Source organism: Pleuronectes platessa, chromosome 15 (genome assembly GCF_947347685.1).
Source record: "Pleuronectes platessa chromosome 15, fPlePla1.1, whole genome shotgun sequence".
Taxonomy (NCBI): Eukaryota; Metazoa; Chordata; class Actinopteri; order Pleuronectiformes; family Pleuronectidae; genus Pleuronectes; species Pleuronectes platessa.
In genome coordinates, this window is record NC_070640.1 from 4,830,476 (window position 1) to 4,853,271 (window position 22,796).

General features: G+C 42.9%; 3 protein-coding genes across 3 annotated transcripts; 2 read left to right on the forward strand and 1 right to left on the reverse strand.

The window, feature by feature from the left end:
• Nucleotides 1-5,778: 5,778 nt before the first annotated feature.
• On the reverse strand, nucleotides 5,779-11,843 carry mis18a (MIS18 kinetochore protein A). Its single transcript, XM_053441472.1, has 5 exons — nucleotides 11,442-11,843; nucleotides 10,750-10,816; nucleotides 10,344-10,466; nucleotides 9,547-9,649; nucleotides 5,779-6,612 (listed from the first exon to the last, which is right to left on the reverse strand). Exons 1-5 carry the CDS (start codon nucleotides 11,749-11,751, stop codon nucleotides 6,532-6,534), a joined length of 684 nt encoding a protein of 227 aa, XP_053297447.1. The 5' UTR covers nucleotides 11,752-11,843; the 3' UTR covers nucleotides 5,779-6,531.
• A 395-nt stretch (nucleotides 11,844-12,238) lies between these two features.
• haus1 (HAUS augmin-like complex, subunit 1) lies at nucleotides 12,239-15,150 on the forward strand. Its single transcript, XM_053441689.1, has 9 exons — nucleotides 12,239-12,369; nucleotides 12,467-12,641; nucleotides 13,302-13,437; nucleotides 13,522-13,656; nucleotides 13,744-13,867; nucleotides 14,422-14,487; nucleotides 14,593-14,664; nucleotides 14,877-14,924; nucleotides 15,018-15,150. The coding sequence occupies exons 1-9, from the start codon at nucleotides 12,349-12,351 to the stop codon at nucleotides 15,060-15,062; spliced, it is 822 nt and encodes a 273-aa protein (XP_053297664.1). The 5' UTR covers nucleotides 12,239-12,348; the 3' UTR covers nucleotides 15,063-15,150.
• Nucleotides 15,151-17,222: 2,072 nt separating this feature from the next.
• On the forward strand, nucleotides 17,223-22,622 carry eva1c (eva-1 homolog C (C. elegans)). Its single transcript, XM_053442055.1, has 8 exons — nucleotides 17,223-17,615; nucleotides 18,506-18,705; nucleotides 18,811-18,934; nucleotides 19,112-19,264; nucleotides 19,846-19,989; nucleotides 20,534-20,611; nucleotides 20,690-20,794; nucleotides 21,237-22,622. The coding sequence occupies exons 1-8, from the start codon at nucleotides 17,501-17,503 to the stop codon at nucleotides 21,605-21,607; spliced, it is 1,290 nt and encodes a 429-aa protein (XP_053298030.1). The 5' UTR covers nucleotides 17,223-17,500; the 3' UTR covers nucleotides 21,608-22,622.
• The last annotated feature ends 174 nt before the right edge of the window (nucleotides 22,623-22,796 follow it).

The window sequence follows — 22,796 nt, forward strand, 5'->3', positions numbered from 1 at the left end:
TTCGGAAACAGGGCGTCTCAACTGTTAACGTTCAAACCGCAGAATCTCTTCCTGTTCCGAATTTTTTTTTTTAAACTTGCATGCAATGTTTTCACAAGTCGAACCGTGTTTGTCAATATTTGAAATAACGTCTTTGTACCTTTTTTGCTTCTCCTGCTTGATACTGAGATTGATACAGACTGGAGGGGAGGGGTTTGGGGTTTGGGGTGTGGGGGGGGTCTTTTGTAAGATTTTGTAATGGATTGGTTTTGTTTTGAGTGTCGAGAGATTTCTATGCTGTATAAAGTATTTTAAATATTTATACTGAATCCATTATGTGTCTGTCTGGTACTTTGACCGCACCTCCTTCCTGTCTGGCTTGATTTGTGCCCGACGTGTCCCCTGCACACACCCATGACAATGTCCAACACTCCCACATATAGATAAAGACTTACTTATACTTAAATTATGATCATTAACTGAGTAATTCCACGTTAATCCAACAGCCTTATGAGTAAATTACACAGTGCCTGAAGCTTATAATTAGTTGCTCAGGCTCTCAGCTCCGTGAAGCCTGAATGGGAAAGGGCCCCTCCGCTGTGGGAGAGTCCACGGTGCTTCACAGCCGCCATGTGCCACATTTCCCACGAGACACCTGTGGTGGGTAAAAAAAGAAAAACACACCCTTGCAACAGCTGAAGAATCTGTAGGACTCACACTACCACACACACACATTCTGTGACCCCTCACTCACACACACTCACACATACTGTAGACACTAATCTCTTCAGCTGTGGCTCACCCCCCCGGTCCCCATCATAAACCTCTTTGGGTGACACTGCCCTGACGAGACAAAGACTGGGGGGGGGGGGATCATCAGAGCTTTGAGACAAACACACACATACACAGGACAACACAAACAGGGGCTGCCCGGTTTAATCGGCGTGGCTAAGCTGGTAAAAGCCGAGGGGCAAGAGTGGCTCAAAAATTCATGAGAGCCGGAGCCTTTTGTTTATCAAAGACGGGCCGACAGTTAGTTTAAACCCCCCCGAGCGGCCTGGGGACACAAACAGGTTGTGGACATGAATATTATGGCTTCACCACAGAGCTGAGAGAAAGGATGGAGTGGAGTGCCGGGTATGAACAGGTACCTGCATAGATGTAAATATTAATACCACGAGTGGGAAGGTCCCAGAGACAGAACTCATGTATTGATGATCAGTCAGGGGATGGATATCGATAAGGAAAACCAGATTTAATAACTGCTTATCAAGTCATGGCGCACACAGGACATCAATAACAGGCAAAGAAGATTTTTAAAAAATGATCATACAATAATAAACCATAATAAAGTTTCTCCAATACTTTGCTATATACTGTCAATATCATTAGGTTTAGGTGAAAATAATACTTTTTGAGACATAGTCTATAAATTATGTTAAGTTGTTGATAATTTTATAGTTCAAGAGTGTAAATAATCAGTCATCAACACAAGAGGAAGAGTAACTAGCAGACTGTCTATATCCTCCATGATTCTGAATGTGGGGGGCAAGTTCTTAATCTATGTATAATCTGAAGAAATCCATAGTGATGAGATTAAGATGAGTAATAATAATAATTTCCCCTTGACACACATTTTATTTGATTATTTCCAAAATTAATCTGTGTGTAAACAGGTCACGTTACAACGAGCGATCTGTGATCAACAAGCCTCCAGCTCCAGCGTCCCAGCAGGGGACAGCTTCAGGGGACATTGTTCCTCGTGGGGACATCGGGGATATTTAGATATTAGGACAGAAGATAACATGCATGAGAAAATTAAACAGCAGCTGATACGTCAGGACTCGAAGAAATCGCTCGAAGAATTGGGGGAATATTTGGGACGCGGGATTAAAATGCTTGATTTTACTTAACAAATATTCGTACAAAATTTAAGTTGACATTTAAATCACGAGAGAGAACAGATTTATTCTACACCACACAGGAGAAAACATAGATTTAAGACAACACTTTCTTCAGGTTATTGAATGTTATCACTGCAGTAATATCACATATATATTCTGTGCAATTATTATTCAATTAAGCTGCAAGATGCATTAATTACGCCATATGAGATCGTGATTATGTAAAAAAAAAAAAAAAAAAAAAACATATTGTAAGGTCAAATGAAAGAATCTCCCACTGAGTTTCGTGAGAATCAATTCAGAAGTTTTTTCAGCTTAAAAACCTGTACACACAAGTTCTTCCATTGTCTTGTGCACCGTATTGAACTGGCCTGCATAGAGGCCATGTGAAATCAAATAAAGTAATAATCATAATTTCTAACTGAACATGACTCAACCAGAGGAAGTGAGTCACTTTTTTAATATCACTCTAACGAGCGTGTTACATCAGATCTTGGACCCACAGTGAACCATAGGGTGTAAAAGTTCAACTCCTGACTTTCTCACAGCTGGATGGGTCTGAGTGTTGAAGATTAAAACAGAAAAATACACTAATTATTTAAACTGATAAACCTCCTTCACATGGAAAACTTCCCTGTCCTGTAAAATAAAGTGATAACAAAGATGTTTTTCTTTACTTTAAGTTCTTTGACACGTCTTTTTTTAAGGTTATGTTCGATCACTTTTGTTTGATAAATGCTTTTTCTCCAAATTGCAAGAGTCAGGTCTGGTTTAGACAAACGTAAAAAGTTTGGAATGTCATAAACATTTTAACAGAACATCAGACAGACAATCTACTGTTGTATTCCAGAAGTCATGATCTGAGTCACAGGATGTCCTAAAGTGCCTGTTGATGAACTGTAACCAGTCAAACAACAATCCTGCTTTAATATTCATTTTTAACATGAGGCCAAACTGACCACTTATTGTCCAGCAGGACTTTGTTTTTGTCAATCTGTTGAGGCTTAGACCCTGGATGACATTAATCTCGTTTTTAGTCCCCTTCTCATCACATACACACACACACACACACACAGACACACACACACACACGCACGCACACACACAATAACAGGCAACAGATGAGCTTTTGTGCCTGATTTAAAAAAAACAAAGAAAGCCAGATCATTAACCTGCTGTAGTGACGGAGAGCAGGGATGTTGACACACATACACACAACCTGAGCATCCTGCTTCAGCTGCCTTCATCAGCAGCTCCCAAACATGAGGAGGAGGAGGAGGAGGAGGAGGAGAGAGTGAGACTACCTGGCAGACACCAAAGACGCAGGGGGAAATAAACAAGCAGATGTTTCTAATGAAGCAGGAGGCTTTGAGCACTCAGAGGGGATTGGGGTTACGCCGTCAGGAGAGTCCCTGACGGGCCGGCTACACGCTGTCCGATCACAGACACAGATGAAGGAGATTAATGGAACAAGACGTTCGAGGCTTATCAGAGATTTTGCGCTTTCGCTGTAGAAGGTGATGTCAGTAGAAACAAACAAGGCTAAGTTTCCCCCAAATGCTCTTGACACCGAGATCATCTTACAGACGCTGGATCTGGAGATTTATTCGGGAAACTTAGACGCCCAGTTGACCCACTGTCCTCGACTGGTTGACGCCAGACCTCGTTAATGACTTTAGAGGAAGGGAGGAGATTTCAGTCGGGCATATGTTAGACAACCCACCAAGGAGAGGTGATTCTATACCAGGTCAAAAAAACAATCAGCAGAGTTCTCCACTTAATAGAAGTTTGATGCTTTGTTAACACACTTTTTTTCATGTTGTCAAACATAAATAATAAGATTACAAATAATTAACTTGATTATATTAAATGAAATTAAATATATTTGGTTATTATTTACATGAAAGCACCACTTGAATAATTTACTTTAAGATAAACTGGTGCTGAACATGTCAACACAAATATAAATATATGTTATGAAACAACGGATCTGTGGTTGGAAATCAAACTGGTAATTGCTCGTAAACAAGCTCTGGCAACTGGTGGGGTGTGGCTCTATTGTCCCAGAATAAACAACTAGTGTGATGGCAAAGATGTCAAATGTAATTACACAGTAAATATTGATAACTATTTAAGTTATAGGTGATTTATTTTCCTTGTAATTATCAAAAGACAAGACACCTTCACTTCAGGATTTATCAATTATCAGAACAAAATGTTTTCCCTTAATGACAAAACCAATTGTTCTCAGTTCAGTTCTCCTGAGTCTCTAACAAGAAACAGTTCTATTCTAACAAATCATCCTTTTCATTGCACGGAAAATAAAACAAACATATTTTGTAAGTTGGCACACAGGTGGCACTCCTTGAGATATTTTTCTCTCTCCCTCTCTCTCTCTCTCTCTCTCAAAAACAAGATCAGAAATTCAATCAAAGAGCAGAGCTCAGCCAATAGGATCCCAGTGTCTGTGGCAACAGCAGCACAAGTCTGAGCCGCCATTGGTCCGATGTTTCACACAGTGAGGCCTGTAATTGGCTGATGGCGTGCCGGGGCTTCATTGCCTCCATGGCAACATTGCTTCCTTATTGCTTAGGGAAGGTGAAAAGGAGAGAGAGAGGGGAGGCGACTTTCACTCAGACACTACCTCTGCATTATTCATCCTTTGTCCCCGAACGCTTGTAGAATGTGTGTAAATGTGCGGACGTGTGTTTCCATGTTGCTCCTGGTTGGAGTGGCAACGATTGGCTGGGACTTGAGTGGTGAACGGGGGGAAACATGTGCAATAATTGCACTCAGCGGTGCAAGGCATCCAGCAACACCGTGTCTATATATAAAACAGATAAATGAGATCAGAGGCCGTAGAGTGAATGAATCTGTCTCCAAACACACCAACCTGCCTTTCAGCTTTATTGCTCTGAACGGAAAAACCATCGATATGGGACCAATTCAACTAAATGAGTGTGTTACTGGGACCAGCAGCAGAGCACATCTGGACTGGGCTCGCTCCATCCTCCCTCTGTGCAGGACGGTGCAGGCAGCTCATCCTCCAGCCAGGACCGGATGGAGACAACAACACCACCAGAAACAACAAAAAAACCACGCTGCTTGTTTGTTGTTGTTTTGACTTTCCCACCCCCCACCACCACCCCTTGCTTATGAGGGAGGGGAGAATTATGTGGAGGGGGAGGGAGAAAGAAGGGTGAGGGTGGGGTTAGCAGGGAGAAAAACATCACACAGAGATTAGGTGGTGGTGGAGGTGGTGGGGGTGGGGGGGGGGCCTCGGGACTCCTCCTCCATGTATGTGTCTAAGCAGGAGCGGGGCGGTAACGTGTGCTGACAGGCGTGTGGGGCAGCGAGCTGGCTGGCTGGTCCTCCCACACCGAGCACGCTGACGAGATGGCAACAGGCACCCAGTGTAGCACGTGCTCCCAGTTGCCATCGCAACCTGCCCATGGATACAGCGTGGTGGTTGGCCCTTTTCTAACTGTTGTTGTTCTGTGTGCGGCTGATGAAACCTCGTGTGTGAGGGGGGGGGGGGCAAGCTGTACAGTGTGTTGTTGCTGCTTCTTCTTTTTTTCCCACCTCGGCAGAAAGTGTTGCTAGGCACATTAGGGGTCAGTTGGTAAACAAACATAAGCATTTCATATATAATCAACAACCCCCCCCCCCCCCCCCCCCCCCCCCCCCCCCTGCCCCTCGAGCCCAAAGACCTTAAACTTTGCTGTTTCATTCTTAAATACTTGGTAATTAGAGACAAAGCAGGATGATCCCCAAACTATGTTACAGCACGGACACCAGAAACCTTTAATAAGATTATCCTGATTTTAAGGGTTAATTTGGTCCTTTTCCTTAATTCAATTATTTATGTAAAAAAAAAAACTGGAAACCAATATCCTCATTTGTGGAAACAGTTGAAAAACATTTTATTACACAAACATAACAGAAGACAAAACCAAACTGGTATAACTCTGAACAAACAAAATAAATCAACAAAGGATGTGACAACAACAAATGAACGGATGCAAACAGCTGTCTATTTAAATTCTGACAAATTGTATTTTTTTCCTAAATATTTTTGTTGCAGTTAATATTAAACAGGGTGTGTCTTTTATTTAAAATGTTGTCAATACAAATTCATTGTTGCTCTGTTCTAGCAATATAAAAAAAATATATCCCAGTGATCCCATCTACCTTCACGGCCTCACACTGGAGGAGGAGAACAAAGAGAAAAGTGTTGGTGGCCTCCAGTGGCCCGATCGATCGGCGTTGTGCTGAGTGTGCAGCCCGCCTGATGAAATCCTGCACAAATAAACATTCTGCTCTCAGCGCACACTCACTCGGCACCGAGACACACCGGGAAGACGGTGCCCCGAGCCGCAGGAGCACGAGCTGACAACGTGATTGATTACAAGTGCGGGGAGTCTTTGTTTCACCATCGGTAATCAGAACACAGTGTGTCCGTGCTGTTCCTACACAAGGTTAGGCTAGGACAAGACGTGCCAGAGGGGAATGTGGCCGAAATGAGACTTAGAGGAGGAAGCATTAATGTCAAGGTAGAGGTGGAGGTGAGGATATGATCAAATTAAATTAAAAAAACACAAGTTCAACACCTGGACCCACTCAGACGTCCAGCTGTCGTCCATCACTGTCACACTCCATCATATCCGTCCTGAACCCCAGCTTCAATCTCCTCCAACCTCTGTGACATGGACATGACCAGCATTTTCATCTGTGAGAGAGGAGGCAGATTGTATTAATGGTGCAGGGTTCAGGATGTGTAGGTGAACAGAAGAAGAGTAATAAATGAGTGTGGAACAGGGTGGAGGCAGAAGAGGCGAACACGGGGAAGAGAAAAAGAAACCGAAGCTAAAACTGGACAGGTGGGAAGCAGTGGAGAGGAACGAGGGAGGAGTAAAGATAATTTAAAAATGGATGACAAAACCCAGAGGGGAAGTGGTCAGGGACCGATGGATATGAAGGGTGTGTGTGTGTGTGTGGGTGTGTGTCTGTGGGCAGGTCAGCGAGTGCAAAACCCAAACAAATGTCTGCCAGTCAGACGCAGACAGACAGACAGAATACATTAACTATGGCGGCAGAGCTGCAGAGCTTCATCCTCAGACACAGTCCAGCTGACGCTTTGCAATTTCTACCAAAACACTTTGACAGAAAACCCTTTAACATGTTGAATCTCAAGAGTTAAACAATATTTACTTGAAGCAACAGCAATATTTCCCCGGGAAACCCAATCAAGAGAAGTAGGTCTGCAACTCCGGCTATTTTCATCTCGTCATTTCATAATTTGCCAATTATTTTTCGACTTAATTGATTAATCCCCAGGTGTGAAAATAAGAGTCCCAGTAGCCTAGGTTTTTTTTGGTCCGAACCAACAGTCCACACCCCGGAGATATTGAATTTATATGTGAACTGTGGAAAACAGAAAATGTTAAGGTTGAAACCATTGGTTTTTGGTGTTGATCATGAATACATTTTCTCCAAAAGCAGAGACTAAACAGAACCTACACATGTAGAAGCTCAGAAGTTCAACTGGTTCTTGAGACTTGTTGCTACAGAATCAATTTACAGCGTTGCATTCCGATACATACAAGGAAAAGCTCTTCACTCACAGAGTTACCTAATCTTTTTTTGGCAAGAGAATCAACTGTGTAAGCCGGTAAAACAGCTCTGGCCACAAACTCAAATGTAAAGCTGATGAAAAGAGCCGAGGCGAGGACCTCGAAGCGAAGAAGCTTTAATGCCTGAAACCAAATCACAATCAACAAGACCTGATTTGAATTCCAGATCCTGTGAAGGACCTTGACAGTCTTGTCATAATGAACCTTTAGGAAGTGATGAACGATGGCTGTGAAAGTTAATACAGTCAGGGTGCGGCCAGAGACACATGGATCATCCGAGGTTCTGAAGTCAGACTGATGTGGATTTTTGGAGGCTCCTAACAGATACATATATTAAGAAGTAAAACATATCTGACACCGAAATACACATTTTTAAAACTTGAACTTTTGGCCAAGATAAGATGTCCTTATCAAACTAAAGCCGAGAATTAGGGGTCGTAATTTGACTTTTTAACCATAAATAATTATACTTAAAAAGAAAGAATAAACAAATAAAAACCAAATACGCAGAACTTAAATAAAGAAAAACTATATTTTATGTAAGAATAAATACACATCTCTTCAACATTAATAACTATGATTAACTACGGTTTGTTATTGACGAACTATCTGTAATGACGACATCTTCCAACGATCTTTCTGCTTTTGTTAACTCTATAAAATAAAAGTTTTCAAATCATAAAAAATAAACGCAGGGACCGGCACGTCTGGTTGTTTCCCAGTAAACTGCCACATCGGACGTTTCTTGTAAAACACGTGAACGAGGTGGATTTAAGTGGTAACCTTTATACTAACCTAACCTACATATTATCCAACACGAGTCAAACCCCGTTCATTGGATCATATCGTGTCCTGACGCAGCTCTTTGTCTCTGAGTGACAGGCTGATGCAAGAGTAACACACACACGATCATTTGTTTCACGGCTTGGCTGAAGTAGAAAAGAAGAGGGGAGATAATTACACATTGGAAGCGAGCGTGACAAGTCGCTGACAGAAAAATGTCACCGTTCTGAATGCGCTCACACACGCACACATATTAACTCCTATTATGCAAATGAGGGATCAAATGTTATTTGCATGTTAGCAGTTCATCCTGTTTAAAAACATAATGTTGCATTGGTAAACATCTCATGGCTCAATCAACGAGTTGTCACATGAAGGAGGAAAAATCCAGGGGGCAGAGCCAAGCAAAACAAAAAGCCAACATACTTCCAGCTAATGACAAAGACTCTCATGATCAAAACATGTTTTTCCTCCGGCAGAGATTCCTCCACATGCTCCTCAGCTCAGTTATTGTCCTGCGAGCAGCGTGTGACAGGGAGGGCTGGCCCGCCATCACCACCTACTGGCCAATTGGTGTTTTCACAGCTATTTTTTAAACAAAGGGTGATTAAGATTAAGTTTGTGAATCGGCGCAGCTTTCCAGGGAATTTTCATATGAATACAACCGATGGTACTAATGTGATACTTTGAAATATACTGCTCAATCAGGGAAGTAGTGAAAATGTGAAATAGGTAATATTTAAATTTAAAAGGGTGGAATCTATAAACAGTAATAAATCTGAAAGTTGAAGAAATTACAGATGATGTCGAGACGAAAATAACTGTGCCATCAGAGGAGGGCATGATGAGATGATGTCATGTCTGATATCAGCGTCTGCCCAGCCCAGCGGAGGGGGCTTCCCAGAACGAAGCTGATGTCACCATGAGTACAACCTGTTCAATGGTAATCAATGAGAAAGAGCTCATAAATAGCATTGTGTCATTTACCCTCAGTGGAGCAGTTACTCCTGCTTTATTTATTACTCCTGCTTTAACTGACGTGATTCGTGTCAGATTTTTATAAATTTTTGCACAATAACTAAATTGCTTTAAAGATTAAACTCCAGTGTTTGAAGAAAAATAGCCGTGTTTATTGTGTCGCGATAAGCTTTACAGCCTCGTGACATTTTATGCTCAACAGACGGAACATTTTACCTCACAGCAATAAGAGAGGAGCCAAACAAAGGGAAGCAGCAGCAGTAATTTACCTCCGTTAGCTGTTGTTCAACCACAGCTCTGTACTCCAGTGTGACCAGCTGCTCTTTGGGGCCCTCTGCTGCCAACATCTGGCTCGCCGATCCCAGCACATAACTGGAAAAGATTCACAGCAGATTAATAACAGAGTGCTAATGACAGACACAGGAATACAGTTACTCATCATTGAAATCCAACAGGTGCAATTAAATAAACAATAAATAAAACGATAAACAGTAGCTGTGTGAAGCTGAACACATTCTGTTTTCAATTGTGGAGCATGAGTCACAACATGAGTCACAACATGACTCACATCTTGTTTTCAATTTAGTATTTATTCAGAATTGATATTTGAATTTTTTAGGCCTTTAAAAACACATCATCACTGTGTTTCCTGGTAAAGTCATTTACTGTTTATCTCTAAAACTCAGTTGTAAATAGGACATTTTGTAAAGTGCAACACAAATATTTTTTTTGAGGGGCAGAGTAGAACGTTTCTGCTTTCCCTATAATAACTTTAAACTTAACCTTTATCACAAATAACTACAAAGTAAGCAAATACAAACAATTATATAGAACTGGAATCAAGAAGGTAAACATATTTTTGTTTGCATTGTTTATTCTGGAAACTGCTATAAGTTTTCCTATCTGCACCTCGTCAGTGAGTTCATGGTCTTTTTGATACAGATACAATTTATGATTGTAGTAAATTACATGTGTACAAAACCCCTGTCTAACACTAAACAGAGACCAAAGACAGAATAATACAGAAAAAATACAAGAAGGAAAAACTATCTGGGGCTGAACAAACCTGTCGATGTCTGCGACGTTGAAACAGAAAGCAAACCTCTTGTGGTCCAGCTTCTTCGGCGTGGACGTATAAACCATGCCCAGCACCGAGTGACAGGCTCGACAGAAGAGATCCATGATCAGACTATGGATGAAAAACATCAATAAAGCACAGTTCAGCCCAAATTAGACAGTGACAAAACACAAAGGTTGTATCAATGAATTCACAAAACATTTGCCAGGTTCGTTATCCATCAACCTCCCCTGTGATTAAACTAGTGTTAAATATATCCAGACCCTCAAAGGATAATCAGTATTGATAATGGATGGAGGAATGGAATAGGCCCAGCTGAATTTACATGGCCACTGCAGATTGTCTCTGTGGTGATCTGAAAAACCAGGGGATAGGACGACTGACACTTTCTTACCAGAGCGAGTCTTTGCCTGCTTCATGCAGTCGACTGTCATTTCCAACCAGGACGTTGTCAGTGACCCCTGAAACCAAAACATTACAAACATCAGGGCTATACATATAATATTTGATTGATTGATGGTTAACTGGGATTATTTTCTGTGTGAAACTGTCAACAAAACCATTACAATGTAATTTGTAACTTTCTATTTAAAAATCGTCATATAAAACTGGGAAAATCGCAAATATTTAACCTATTAAATAACTAAAAGACTAAGCCTTCAGTTGTCATAAAAACTCAAAGGGTGTTTAGTTTGTCCAGTCTGGGCTACTGTAAAAAAAAAACATGGCGGCCTCCGTAGAGAGGATCCACTCCTGATGTAAATATTAAGTTTATACATATAAAGGGTTCATTCTAGAGTAAAGAAAACAACCATCCATACAATTTTAAAGAAACACACTAATGAAAACATCACTGGGATTATTTCATATTCAATTTCTGACAATAGATCTTCTTTGATAAATCTGACACACTGAACCTTTAAGTATTACTTGGTATTAGTTATTGAGGCCTATTCTTGCAGGTGTAATATTGCAAATGTCCCTATTGTTGGACTAATAAAGAATCATTTCATCATATTTCATCTATATCTTATCTTCTATTATCTTGTCTTCTCTTCTTGACACAGGGTTAGGAACCACACTCACTCTTCAGGCGGATCTGGTTCTGTCCATCCTCACTTCCGTCCCAGGACAGCGAGTCCCCCACAGGAGACTTGCACTTCCCGCAGATGAAGAGCACCGGTCCGTCCTCAGCCTCCTCTTCCTCATGCCGACCGAACAGCTTCTCCTCCACGACACTGGAGTTGATGCTGGACGTCTCGAACGTGTTGTTGCCGTTTCTCGGGCAGGTTTTCTGGCTCTCGAAGGTGGAGTCCGCGCTGGTCGACTGGAACGTGCAGTTGTTCACCTTCTTCTGTCGGTGTTTGGACTGAGACACCTTTTCTCTCTCCGCCATTTTTCTTCGGGTTCTTCCACCAAAACAAGAAGTTTCAAACTTTGGCGCTTAGTGGGCGACGGGGAGAAGTCACCTCTGTGTACTTCCGGCTTCGTCTCTCCGCCCACTGCTTGTGTGTGTCAAATAGACAGACAGACAGACAGATAGATAGATATTTATTTTATCTTTGCCCCTCTATAAATTGTATTTGTGTCGATGAGCAGATGCTTTCTTGTAATTCTATGCTGGATTGAGTTAAATAAGAATATTGAAATCACATAATTATGATTTATAGTAATTATGATTAACCTGTAAAGTAATAAAAACCTTAAATACTTTTTCCAGAGGTGTTCTAGAATCCCCTGTCTTCTTCTTTTTGTTGTTGTTGGTTCCTGCAAGCGAAGTGGTAGCCGGTATTATAGTGAACTATCTTGACCGAAGTTTCACCTTTGGGACGTGACCCGGATTCAGAGCGAAGAAGACGATTTTCATTGGCTGGAAACGCGGAAGTAATTACAAAATTCCAGGGGCGGGAAACCAAAGAGCAAAACACTAGTTTCTCGTTCGAGCTGGAGAAACTTTTATTAACTCTTCTGTTTTGTCAACTTTTCATTCGCCATGTGTGAGAAGATCGAGACGGTAAAGTTCACTGTCTCACTAACACATTAATACAATGTCTGCGGTTGTTGCCCTGTTGTTGAACCTCCGCCCCCCCCCCCCCCCCCCCCCCCCTCAGGTGAACAGCTGGCTGGGCTCGGTGTTCGGGGACCAGCCGGTGCCTCAGTTCGAGGTGAACACCAGGACCGTGGACGTGTTGTTCCAGCTGAGCCGCTGCAGTGAGGCCCGCTGCGGGGACACGGCTCTGCTCATAGAGGACATGAAGCAGAAGACATGCGAGTATCAGGCGGATGGTGGGTCACTGACTCACATGTTACTGACACACAACTGAGGTTTAACACATGTTACCGACTGACAACTGAGGTTTAATACATGTCACTGACACACATGTGAGGTTTAATACATGTTACTGACAAACAACTTTGGTTTAACACATGTTAGGGACACACAACTGAGTTTTGAACATGTAGATGCTGGTTTAAAACATGTTAATGACACACAGCTGAGGTTAATCACATGTCACTGACGCACAACAGGGTTTAAAAAATGTCAGTGACACAAATAGTGCTTCTGTTTGTTCATGTTATTATTTTGATTCTAATACTTCATCTAAACAGTTCGATGGACGAGAGAGATAGGCGCACAGCAAATTAAAACAACAACGTAAAAAGTCACAACACTTACAAATACAGAGACACCCTGCAAATGTGAAAACGACAACAGACATGTTTCCAGGGATGAACCCCAAAAAGTTATGAACCTGGTGTAGTTCAGTATTTTGTGAAGTTCCATCCCCACTGACGAGAACCAGACTTCAATATCTTAACACACTTCGCTGGATTAAAAACACACAATTCACTGTTTGCTTTTTGTGTCAAAATCAATTGTCCATCCATTCACACCACAATGTTCTCACAGCACTTTGACAGTTAACCAGATTTTCCGGTGTCCAGGTTCACATCTGCAGGAAGTTCTCCTCCAAGGTGTCGGCCTGTCCAGTGCCAGCCTGTCAAAGCCCGCTGCAGACTACTTGTCGGCCTTAGTGGACAATGCTATGGTGCTCGGAGTGAGGGACACATCATTGGACAGGTGTGTAACAGCTTTGAAGTCTATTGTCTGTTCTTTAAATTTAACACTCCCAAGATTTCAAACCTATCTTTACTCCTTGTGTAGCTTCATGCCGGCAGTGAACAACCTCACCAACGAGCTTCTGGAAGCAGAGAAGTCCAACAGGCGACTGGAGAGGGAACTCAAGGCGCTCAGAAAGCGACTCGGAGCCACTCTGGTGCTGCGCAGCACTTTACAGGAGTAAGAGTGTGGACGTTTCAAACCATCACACAGTCAGTAGGCAACAGGCTGTGCTTCATGTGTACTTAACATCTCAATCGTCCTCAGGGATATCAACAAAAGTGTTAAAGCTCAGGCAGTGGAGAGCGCTAAAGCAGAGGAGAGGCTCCTCAACATGGACTTTGTGATGGCAAAGGCCAAAGAGCTGAACAACAGACGGGAGAAGGCCGAGGTAGGTTGTGTAATAGATGAGCTGCTCTTCACACTTTAGTTATTCACCATCACAGATCTTAAAATGAAGATGTTGATGCTGATTTGGTCAAATACGAATCTGATGGAACTGCCTCTCGGATCCTAACTGAGGGCTGTCAAAGTTTGATCTTTTAGAGTTGACTGAACATATCTATGTTAATATAGGTCACAGATATGTGGTTCTTATATCATTTTCCAGCTCTTTATTTAATCAGCATGCAAAATGTCTTCTGCATCCCAAAAGTGTGATGAGTCATTAATTGGGCCGCAGGAAAGAAAGTTTTCAATGTTTCCAAAGGGGCAGAAAGTACAAGTAGCCTCCTGGCAGTACCACTGTACTTTCCTCTGTGGACTGACTGGTTTTATTTCATCCAGAATAACAGCCTGTGTTTTGATATATTTGTTGTAATCTGAGCATCATGTTACTGCCTTTGGTTAAACAGTGGGAGACGATGCCAACACGTCTGTATCAATGTCAGTGTGGACCAGGTTCTTAAAGTAGCAAACAGAGTTTCACTGTCTGTTTCTGTCCAGGCTCAACTCGTGTCGAGGAACATGGACAAGTCCGTCAGCCACCAGGCTATTGTGCAGCTCTCTGAGGTATCTACACACATGCACCATGGTCATCGACGTAGACATGAAGCCCTAACATTGTCCGCTGTCAGGGATTTAAAAGTGGGTCATCGTATTTTTCTCTCTCTGCAGGAAGTCACCGCTCTGAGACAAGAAATTATCCCCATGAAAAAGAAACTGGAGCCGTACATGGATCTCAGCCCAGTACGTTGGTTTTTCAGTCTGTCTCTGGAAAGTTTGAAAGACCAAATAATCAAGAGTGATCTGACGTGATTCTAACCTGTGAGAAATTCATTTTAAAGGGCTTAATTAAACTTTATTAAACCAACTGGGCCAGACAATTGAACCAGTCTCCAGATGTTTGTGTTGCTGTGTTTTGACTTTACTAAACTCTTTCCCCCTCTTAACCAACACAGAACCCGTCTCTTGCTCAGGTGAAAATAGAAGAAGCAAAGAGAGAATTGGTGAGTGTCTGAACAGATTAGTTTACACAATGATGACTGAGATATTGTTGTTTACTTTTTTAATTTCATCTTGTTTTGTTTCTTGAATTCCAGGCTGCTGTTGATGCCCAACTTGAGATGAATGTGGATTTCAAGTGAAGATGCTTTGTAATTTATAATCTGTTCTGTTTTGAGCCGGAGCTTTTCTGTCAATGATGAAGTAATAATAAAGTTTATCGGTGATGCAGTTCAGTTGATCCTTGTGTTTATAATTGTTCCCTCTGAGATTCTTATCCCTTCATCTCTTGTCGCCATCAGGAGGAAACCTAAATCACAATCTTTCTTTCCTTCAGTTGGACCTTTTCTCTTTATCACCTCTTCCTGTTTGTTTCAAAACATCATCAAGGCTAATCAAGTGTTTTGTCTTTTATCTTCTGGTCGTGCAATTGAGGGCTTGTGTTCCCAGTTTGAAAGTTTATCAGCGACAGTCGTGGGAATCTATCTGCCCTTGTGTGTACATAGATGCTGAGATATCTAGAAAAATGCCGGTTTTAGGTTTTAAATTGCATCATAACTTATGGCTTCACATGACGGAATCCTTTTCCAATTTATTATAAGCTTCAACTAGTTTTTCTAGCACTATAATTACATGCAGATATCTTGGAAAATGTTTTTCAGACCATTTTTTTGGGGACTGTGACCTTTAACAGGTTCTCGTTATTTTGTAGACACACACACGGACAGTAAACATCAGCTAAATGTTTTAGTTGTTTCTTACCACAGCTTTAGAGAACTGCTTCAAGATTAAATGGACAATGCCCTCTTTTATATTTATATTTATATATATATATATATATATATATATATATATATATATATATATATATATACCATACCTCGAAACATCGCCTCTTTTTTTCAACCTTCCTGCTTGACCTATATGGCTGAACAGCGTCTGCAGAACAACATCCAGGAAGCGTTTGGAGCTTGACAACAAAATTCCTCGGGCTTTGGAGGGATAACAGCAGATAAAGGGGGTTTGGAGACACTCCCTGGGCGCCTAAAGCCAAAGTACAGCAAATTGAACCAACTTAGGAGAGGGGGGCTCAAAACTGTTGCCCAGTTTGTATGCAAAATATCACCTCGGAGTTCCTCCCCCCACCCCTGCCTGTCTCCCCCCGTGAAGCCGAGCGTGGAGACCCCGACGTCTCTGTCAGCTTGACTGTTGTCCGTCTGACAGGGAGAGTGAGCGGTTACCATGGAGTGGGTCATGGATGTGAGCCTGGGGGAACCAGTTCACCCAGTAGGCCCCCTGCTTCATTCAAGGACCCCTCGCTTGAGACATCGACACTTTGTGAAAGGAAACGGATTCAAAATATCACTCATTCAAACGGAGGCTTTTGTCCTTGTATAAAGAAGCAGTAACTCAACACTGATGTTGACTTAGTGGGGGGTGGTGGGGATCAACACAAGCATCCAGAACAATAATCGGATATTTTATCTGGTCTAATTCTACACGTGCTTTCTGGATTCAGCTGAATTTCTCTCTAGGCTCCGTCTCCACCGAGAAGCTTCTGTTTTTCACCCCCTGTCCACTTTGTTGCTGCTGTTTGCCAGAAAGAGCTCATTCAATTTCTCCATGGATAAGGACAAATGGGAGGAAGTTTTTTTCTCATTTTCTTCAACCTTTTCATTAATTCCCTAGGAAATATATTATGGCTCTTGTTTTTTTCAGGTGATTTGCTGTAGCTGGAGGTTAGTGCCATTCTAGATCATCTGCATCGAACTGGTATGAAACAATTTGACTAATACTACATGAGAGGCTATAACATCATAAAAACATCAAACAGAAAGCCCCAAAAAACCTTATTTACACCTGATGAAATAAATGACATTTATATGCAGGGAGAGGTTGAAAAATAATATATTCTAGTAAAGGTCTAACCAGTTAACACTCTGTGTGGCCCATGAGCCCCCAGTGATTTTCCCATTTCCAACTGAGGTTATGGATCTGCTCTAAAACCTCAAATATGGCTGAAAAATATATTAACAAATATGTTATAGAAATAAAAAGATAAACTAAATCCTGGTTTTTACTTGACGTGTTATTTTTCAGGAGCAAGAAAGAAGGAGGAGGAGGAGGAGGAGGAGGAGGAGGAGGAGGAGAAATCCAAAAGGTAAACATGTGCCTCATGGTGGAGGAGGGGAGGGGGGGGGGTGTTGGGTGTGCGTCATTCCGCTTGGTGCGCCCCCTCCCTCCTCTCGCAGATCTAAAATAGTTGTGTATCTGCCACGCCCACCCTGTAACACACACACACTCAGCTGTTACTGTTCACTTTCCACACGCGTCCATTCACAAATCCGCCCCGGGAGGAACCACGTCGCTCCGGAGCGACCTGTTGCGCAGCTGCTTTTCCCCCCGACCTCCTCTGCTCCGTCTCCTCTGCTCCTTCTCCTCTGGTTGGTGCTTTCTGAGAGGAGAAGCCAGCTTTCAGTTAGCAGGAGAGGTGGAGGTGCACCCGTGGGCTCGTGTGAAGTCCTCCCGTCGGTCCGCACTGACGCGGGGAGTCTCTCTAATATGACCCGGGACTCGGGGGATGAGAGTCATGAGCTGGACGCGTCCTTGTCCCGGACTGGACCTGAGCCACTGTCTCTTCTACCTGAGCCTGCTCCTGTGGACCAGACGCCTGAGTGGACTGGCTGACTTCTCTAGTAAGAAGAGGATTGATCGATCGATTGATTGATTGATTGATTGATTGATTGATTGATTGATTGATTGGTTGATTGATTGATAGACTCAAAGATAGATGGATAGATGTACTTTATTGGTCTTAAATTGGGAAATGATTTTGTTACAGCAGCAAGTCAAGGGTATTGCACACAGAGGGAGAGACTTATTACAAGAGATGACAGAAAGAGACAAAGTTGCAGTGGATGTTTGCAAACGTAAAGGTTTAAATATGACCAAAATAAATATGAAGATGATGGAGGAGGTGAATAAATCAATATTTTTCACCTCCAGGGAAAACCTTGATGATAAACTGATATCTTAATAAATTGGTGTGGCTGAATCGAATTGAATGGGACTGTTGGGCCTCTGTGTTCCATTTTAGTTTGGTTAAAGTTGCACTGAGCAGGCGTCACACAGTCTGATGAATAATAAGAGAAAAGCTGTGAATCTGAATAAAAGAAAATACAATGAGCCTGAAAAGCTTCCCTTGTAAATAAATAAATGCCATTTATAAGGAGAGTACCTCAAAAGTACCTCAAAGTCACGGTAATTGTATATATCATTAACTCACTGGTGGAAAATATATTCAATGAATATGCTATGAAACATTTTCTTTAGTTTTTATGGGTATTACTGTGCTTCAGAGTGAAATATCTGCATCTTTATGTTGTTGTGTCTATTTCTATTAGAATTAACATTCTGTGCCATGATGATTGACTTTAGAAAACTCCCTCCAGAGCCACAGGAAATATTAAACATCTATTTTCACTCCCTGCGTTCAACTCCTCAAGAACTAAACCAAATTTCACATGTAAACATGAGTGAATTGTCCCTTTAATTGACCTGTATACTGTATCTGCATGTGCCGCAGACTACCTGTCCAGAATCATCACCAGCCACTCGGCCCACGCGTGTGACGGACAGCCCCTGCGTCTCCACTGTCCTCGTCACTCCACCATCTCCATCCAGTCGGCCTTCTACGGGAGCGGGGAGGTGTGGGCGTGCAGGGCCGACCCCGACCCCCCGCCCGGAGCACACAACCACAGCTGCTCGGCGTTCACCGCTCTGCAGGTGTGTTTCTGTGAATGGGATATGATTCACTGTTTATTCTCACTGGGTCACAGTGTGCTCGATTTTCTGTGAATTCAGTTTACTGCTCAATTCTTACCTTTGCAGAAGCTGCTGTCGGAGTGTCAGAGCCACAGAGACTGCCAGCTCCCTGTCAATCACCTGCTGTTTGGGAAGGACCCTTGTCCCGGGACTTCTAAATACCTCCACGTGGACTACAGGTGTAAACCCAGTGAGTCCAGCGGCTTCCCACGTGTTCCTCCTGGTTCCCAACAGCTTTTACTTTCATGTCCAGTCCCGGTTGATTAGTTTCTGCCTCAGCTTCTCTCCCACATTCGCTGGTGGTCCTTCACCCTCAGTTTCCTGCTGTCACCACCTCCTCATCATCACTATTTTTCCCCTCGCTCAGCTGAACACAGGAGACATGTGGCCTGTGAGGGAGACACCATGGTCCTGGGCTGTAAGCCCCCCAGGCTGCTGGTCATCTATGCAGCTGTCTACGGCAGAAGTCTGGGCCACGCTGACACCTGCCCCTCACACCTGACCAGACCTCCCCCTTTTGGTGAGGCCACGGGATGTTCAGGGTTCTCATGTGCTGGAGACTAAGAGTCATGAAGCCGGGAATATAGCACCGGAAACACCAGGAGGCATCGGGTTTTATTGGTTTTACTCTTCTCAGCCTTTGGGCTCAGATCAGCACTTAAATAAATGTAAATGTTAATGTTGAAAGTTAATGTTGAAACACACAGTAAAGCATTTTGATAGGTTTCATGAAGCCATATTAAACGGATAACTTTGTAAGCTAAATCATTTTTCTACATAAAATTACTAATGAACAGAATAACATTAGAGTCTACATCTGATTATAATTTCTCATCATATGGTTTAAATTATGCTAATTACATTATTATAACATAAAAACATGAGCATTTCCTTTGCATGCATTGAGGTTTACACCCCCCCCCCCCCGTCACATTCTGATGCTTTTCATTTACAACAGTCGTTTTTCTACTGTAGCGTGTCCATGATGGAGTATCTGGGGGGGGGGGGGGGGGGGGGGGGTATTTTTTAATGAAACACACACTCACACAACATGTCTGATTGGCTGCCTGTGAGTGTCTTCTCTCTCTCTCTGCCCCACAGAGTGTCTCGACCACGCGGCCGTGCACTCGGTGTCCAAGTCCTGCCACGGCAAACAGAAGTGTGCTGTTGCTGTCAGCAACCAGACCTTCAGGGACCCCTGCTTTCCAGGAACCAGGAAGTACCTCAGTGTGATCTATTCCTGTGGTAGGACTCTCTGTGCTTCCTCCTTCACAGAACAAGCCCCTGTGTTCAAGGGGCGAGAGTTTTCAATGTAGGAACACGTCATGTTTTCGGCCTCGTTCATTATCTGACGGCTCCAGCGGTGAACATTTACAGTTTCCCACTGTGAATTCTTATCTGCTGATCTCAGCATCAGCTTTTCTTATCTCCCTGTACTCAGTAACACGGGGAATAATAGACTGTGCGCTCAGATCCGACTTCCTGGTTAAACATCCGGTGATTTTTTTGCACAGTGAGGTCATCCAATCATAAATCGAGGTTGTTACTTGAGCTCGGAGCTGATTTTATTTCTTTCTGACTTGTCTCCATCAAGTGTGTAACAATGTGTTAACCCTGTGGCCCGTTACAACACAACTAGACAAAACTTTCCATGGTTTGAGACTATACTTCCACAGTGGGCTGGTTTCTCTCCAGAGGTTTGGAAGTGTTGTGATGAATGCTCCACTGTAGATCCACCAATATCGCTGAGTCTGCAGAAATAAAAAGACTGTTCTGTCATGTTTCCCAGTCCCACAGTCTTTACTGAGGGAGGCCGACCCCGACGTGTTCAGCTCCACCTCGTCTCCGCCTGTGGAGACAGACAAAGGTAACGGCATCATGTGACCTGTTGCACTTCCAGGTTTCTTCCCTTTTCCTCATGTCGTTATTTGTATTTTCACCACAGCTGCTCCTGTAGATCTGGAAGAGCTTTTGGTCAAAGGGTCGAGAAGACCCGGCAACTCGGGAGCCGTGATGAGCACCTCTCTCCTGACCTACACCTACATCAGAGGTAAATATTAACTACCTGTAGGCCCCCACCATAGACTATATAAAGATGGACGATGCATCTCCACTTCCTCAAACAATCCAGAATGAGAGCCGGGAATATCCTGCAAGCGAACGCTGCCATCTTGTGCTGCGGCCGGCCAATAGCAAGTCTGTCTCAGCTGTCAATCATGACTTTTAGACTTTACCAGTTTTTTCAATAGCATCAAATAACATGCATGAACATGAACCCACATCAGTGTGATAAGATCTGTCTAAAATGTATTTATTTTTTGGTCCATATCCTATTCACTAACATGGAGGAGACAGGGTTCATGAGCTATACTGCAGCCAGCCACCAGGGGGCGACCCAGACACTTTGGTTTCACTTACGGGAGCTGTCACATCAGATCTGTTTATCTACAGACAATGTTTTCTTACACCTCCTGTGTTTGTCTTCTACGCAGAGCATCCAGAAATGGCGGCGCTGCTCTTCACCTCCAGTGTGTGCGTTGGCCTCCTGATCACGCTGCTGGCTGTATCAGTCCGTGTGACCTGCAGAGGGCGCCAGGTCAGAGATCACAGACTCCAAACCAGGTCTACTAGCCAGACTGTAAAACGCCAGGTGGAGGAGGACGAGGAAGAGGAAGAAGATGATGATGATGATGAAGGAACGGAAAGTTCTTTAATCTCCACCACAGAGAGGAAGGTGGTGTGTGAATGGGAGGAAGTGACTAATGTGAGCGAGGAAGCCGATCGGGCGGAGAGGATCGAGCGCAGAGATATGGTCATACAGGAGATCTCCATGAACGCATACCTGAACGGCAGCTCCTGTTAAACGGACCAGAGACAGAACAAGAGACTTTCAGAGTCTTTTGTTGACATCCTGTGTTTATGTATATTTGCAGGAGGAGTTTTCTCGTTTATGAAGAATGTAGTGTTTAATGGAATCAGCAGAAATAGCTGTTTTTATGCTGTAAAATGTGGTCACATAAAGAATGTGTAATTATAAATCTAAAATATAGTATTTTTTTACATTCAGCACCAATTGAAGCAAATATATTTCAGGTTTAAATTAATTTACTGACGCAGCTGCCTCATTCATTCATGAATGTTACAGTTCTGAATCATCATCGAGGCGTCTCACAGCAGCAAAGAACATGTCTCCTCTGCTTTGTTTAAATGGAACCATGAAACACAGGTTCTCTCATCTTCAACCTCCCTCTGGATTTAAAGCAACACTATGGGAGCTTCAGAATGAGTTTGATGGTTCACTGACCTGGAACATGGAGAAAGTTTCCTCTTTCATTCCCACTCCTCGACCTGAACGTCTCTTCTCTCATGAGAAGTGTGGAACTGACTGATTGTCGCGGCTTCAATTATCAGAATCAGGTCCAGTAAGTTGAAGAGTGAAGCTGAACTGTAGCTCAGTTTGTCACAAACCAGTTCAAGGTTGGACAAAGTAGGAAAGACCACGGATGAGTTTTAACTTGAAATAAGTTCAGTTGAAGTTTGAAAGCTGTGGGACGCTCAGAAACGGATCCCAACTGAGTTAATCTCCAGGTGCGGCTGCAGAGGGCGCTGTTGCTCAGTGAAAGCTACATAGTGATGCTTTAAACACGGGAGTGGAAATCAACGCCTTTCTGTAAAAATCACACATTTGCAGTTTCATGTCAAAGATCATCATTTGTAGCTGCTGGAAGAATGTTTAAAAAAATATACATCATGACTGACAGAAATAGACATGCCATTGTTTTCCCTAGAGTATTGTGGTTATTAACATTTTCAGCTGTTCATACCAGAGACCCTTTAAATTGAAAATACAAGAGATGGAATCAGCCTTTAAATCCTCACATTGTGTCCCAGATGTGTTTTAAGGCCGTGTTTCTTTAAACCAGCGACACGTCTCTGAATTCAGCTGAGTCAACATCTCCCCCGAGTCCGACCCTGAATGAAACACTCTCGCTTTTGAGCTCGACCACTTCCTCTTCCCTGCTGGGACAAGAACTGGAACGACCAACTACTGT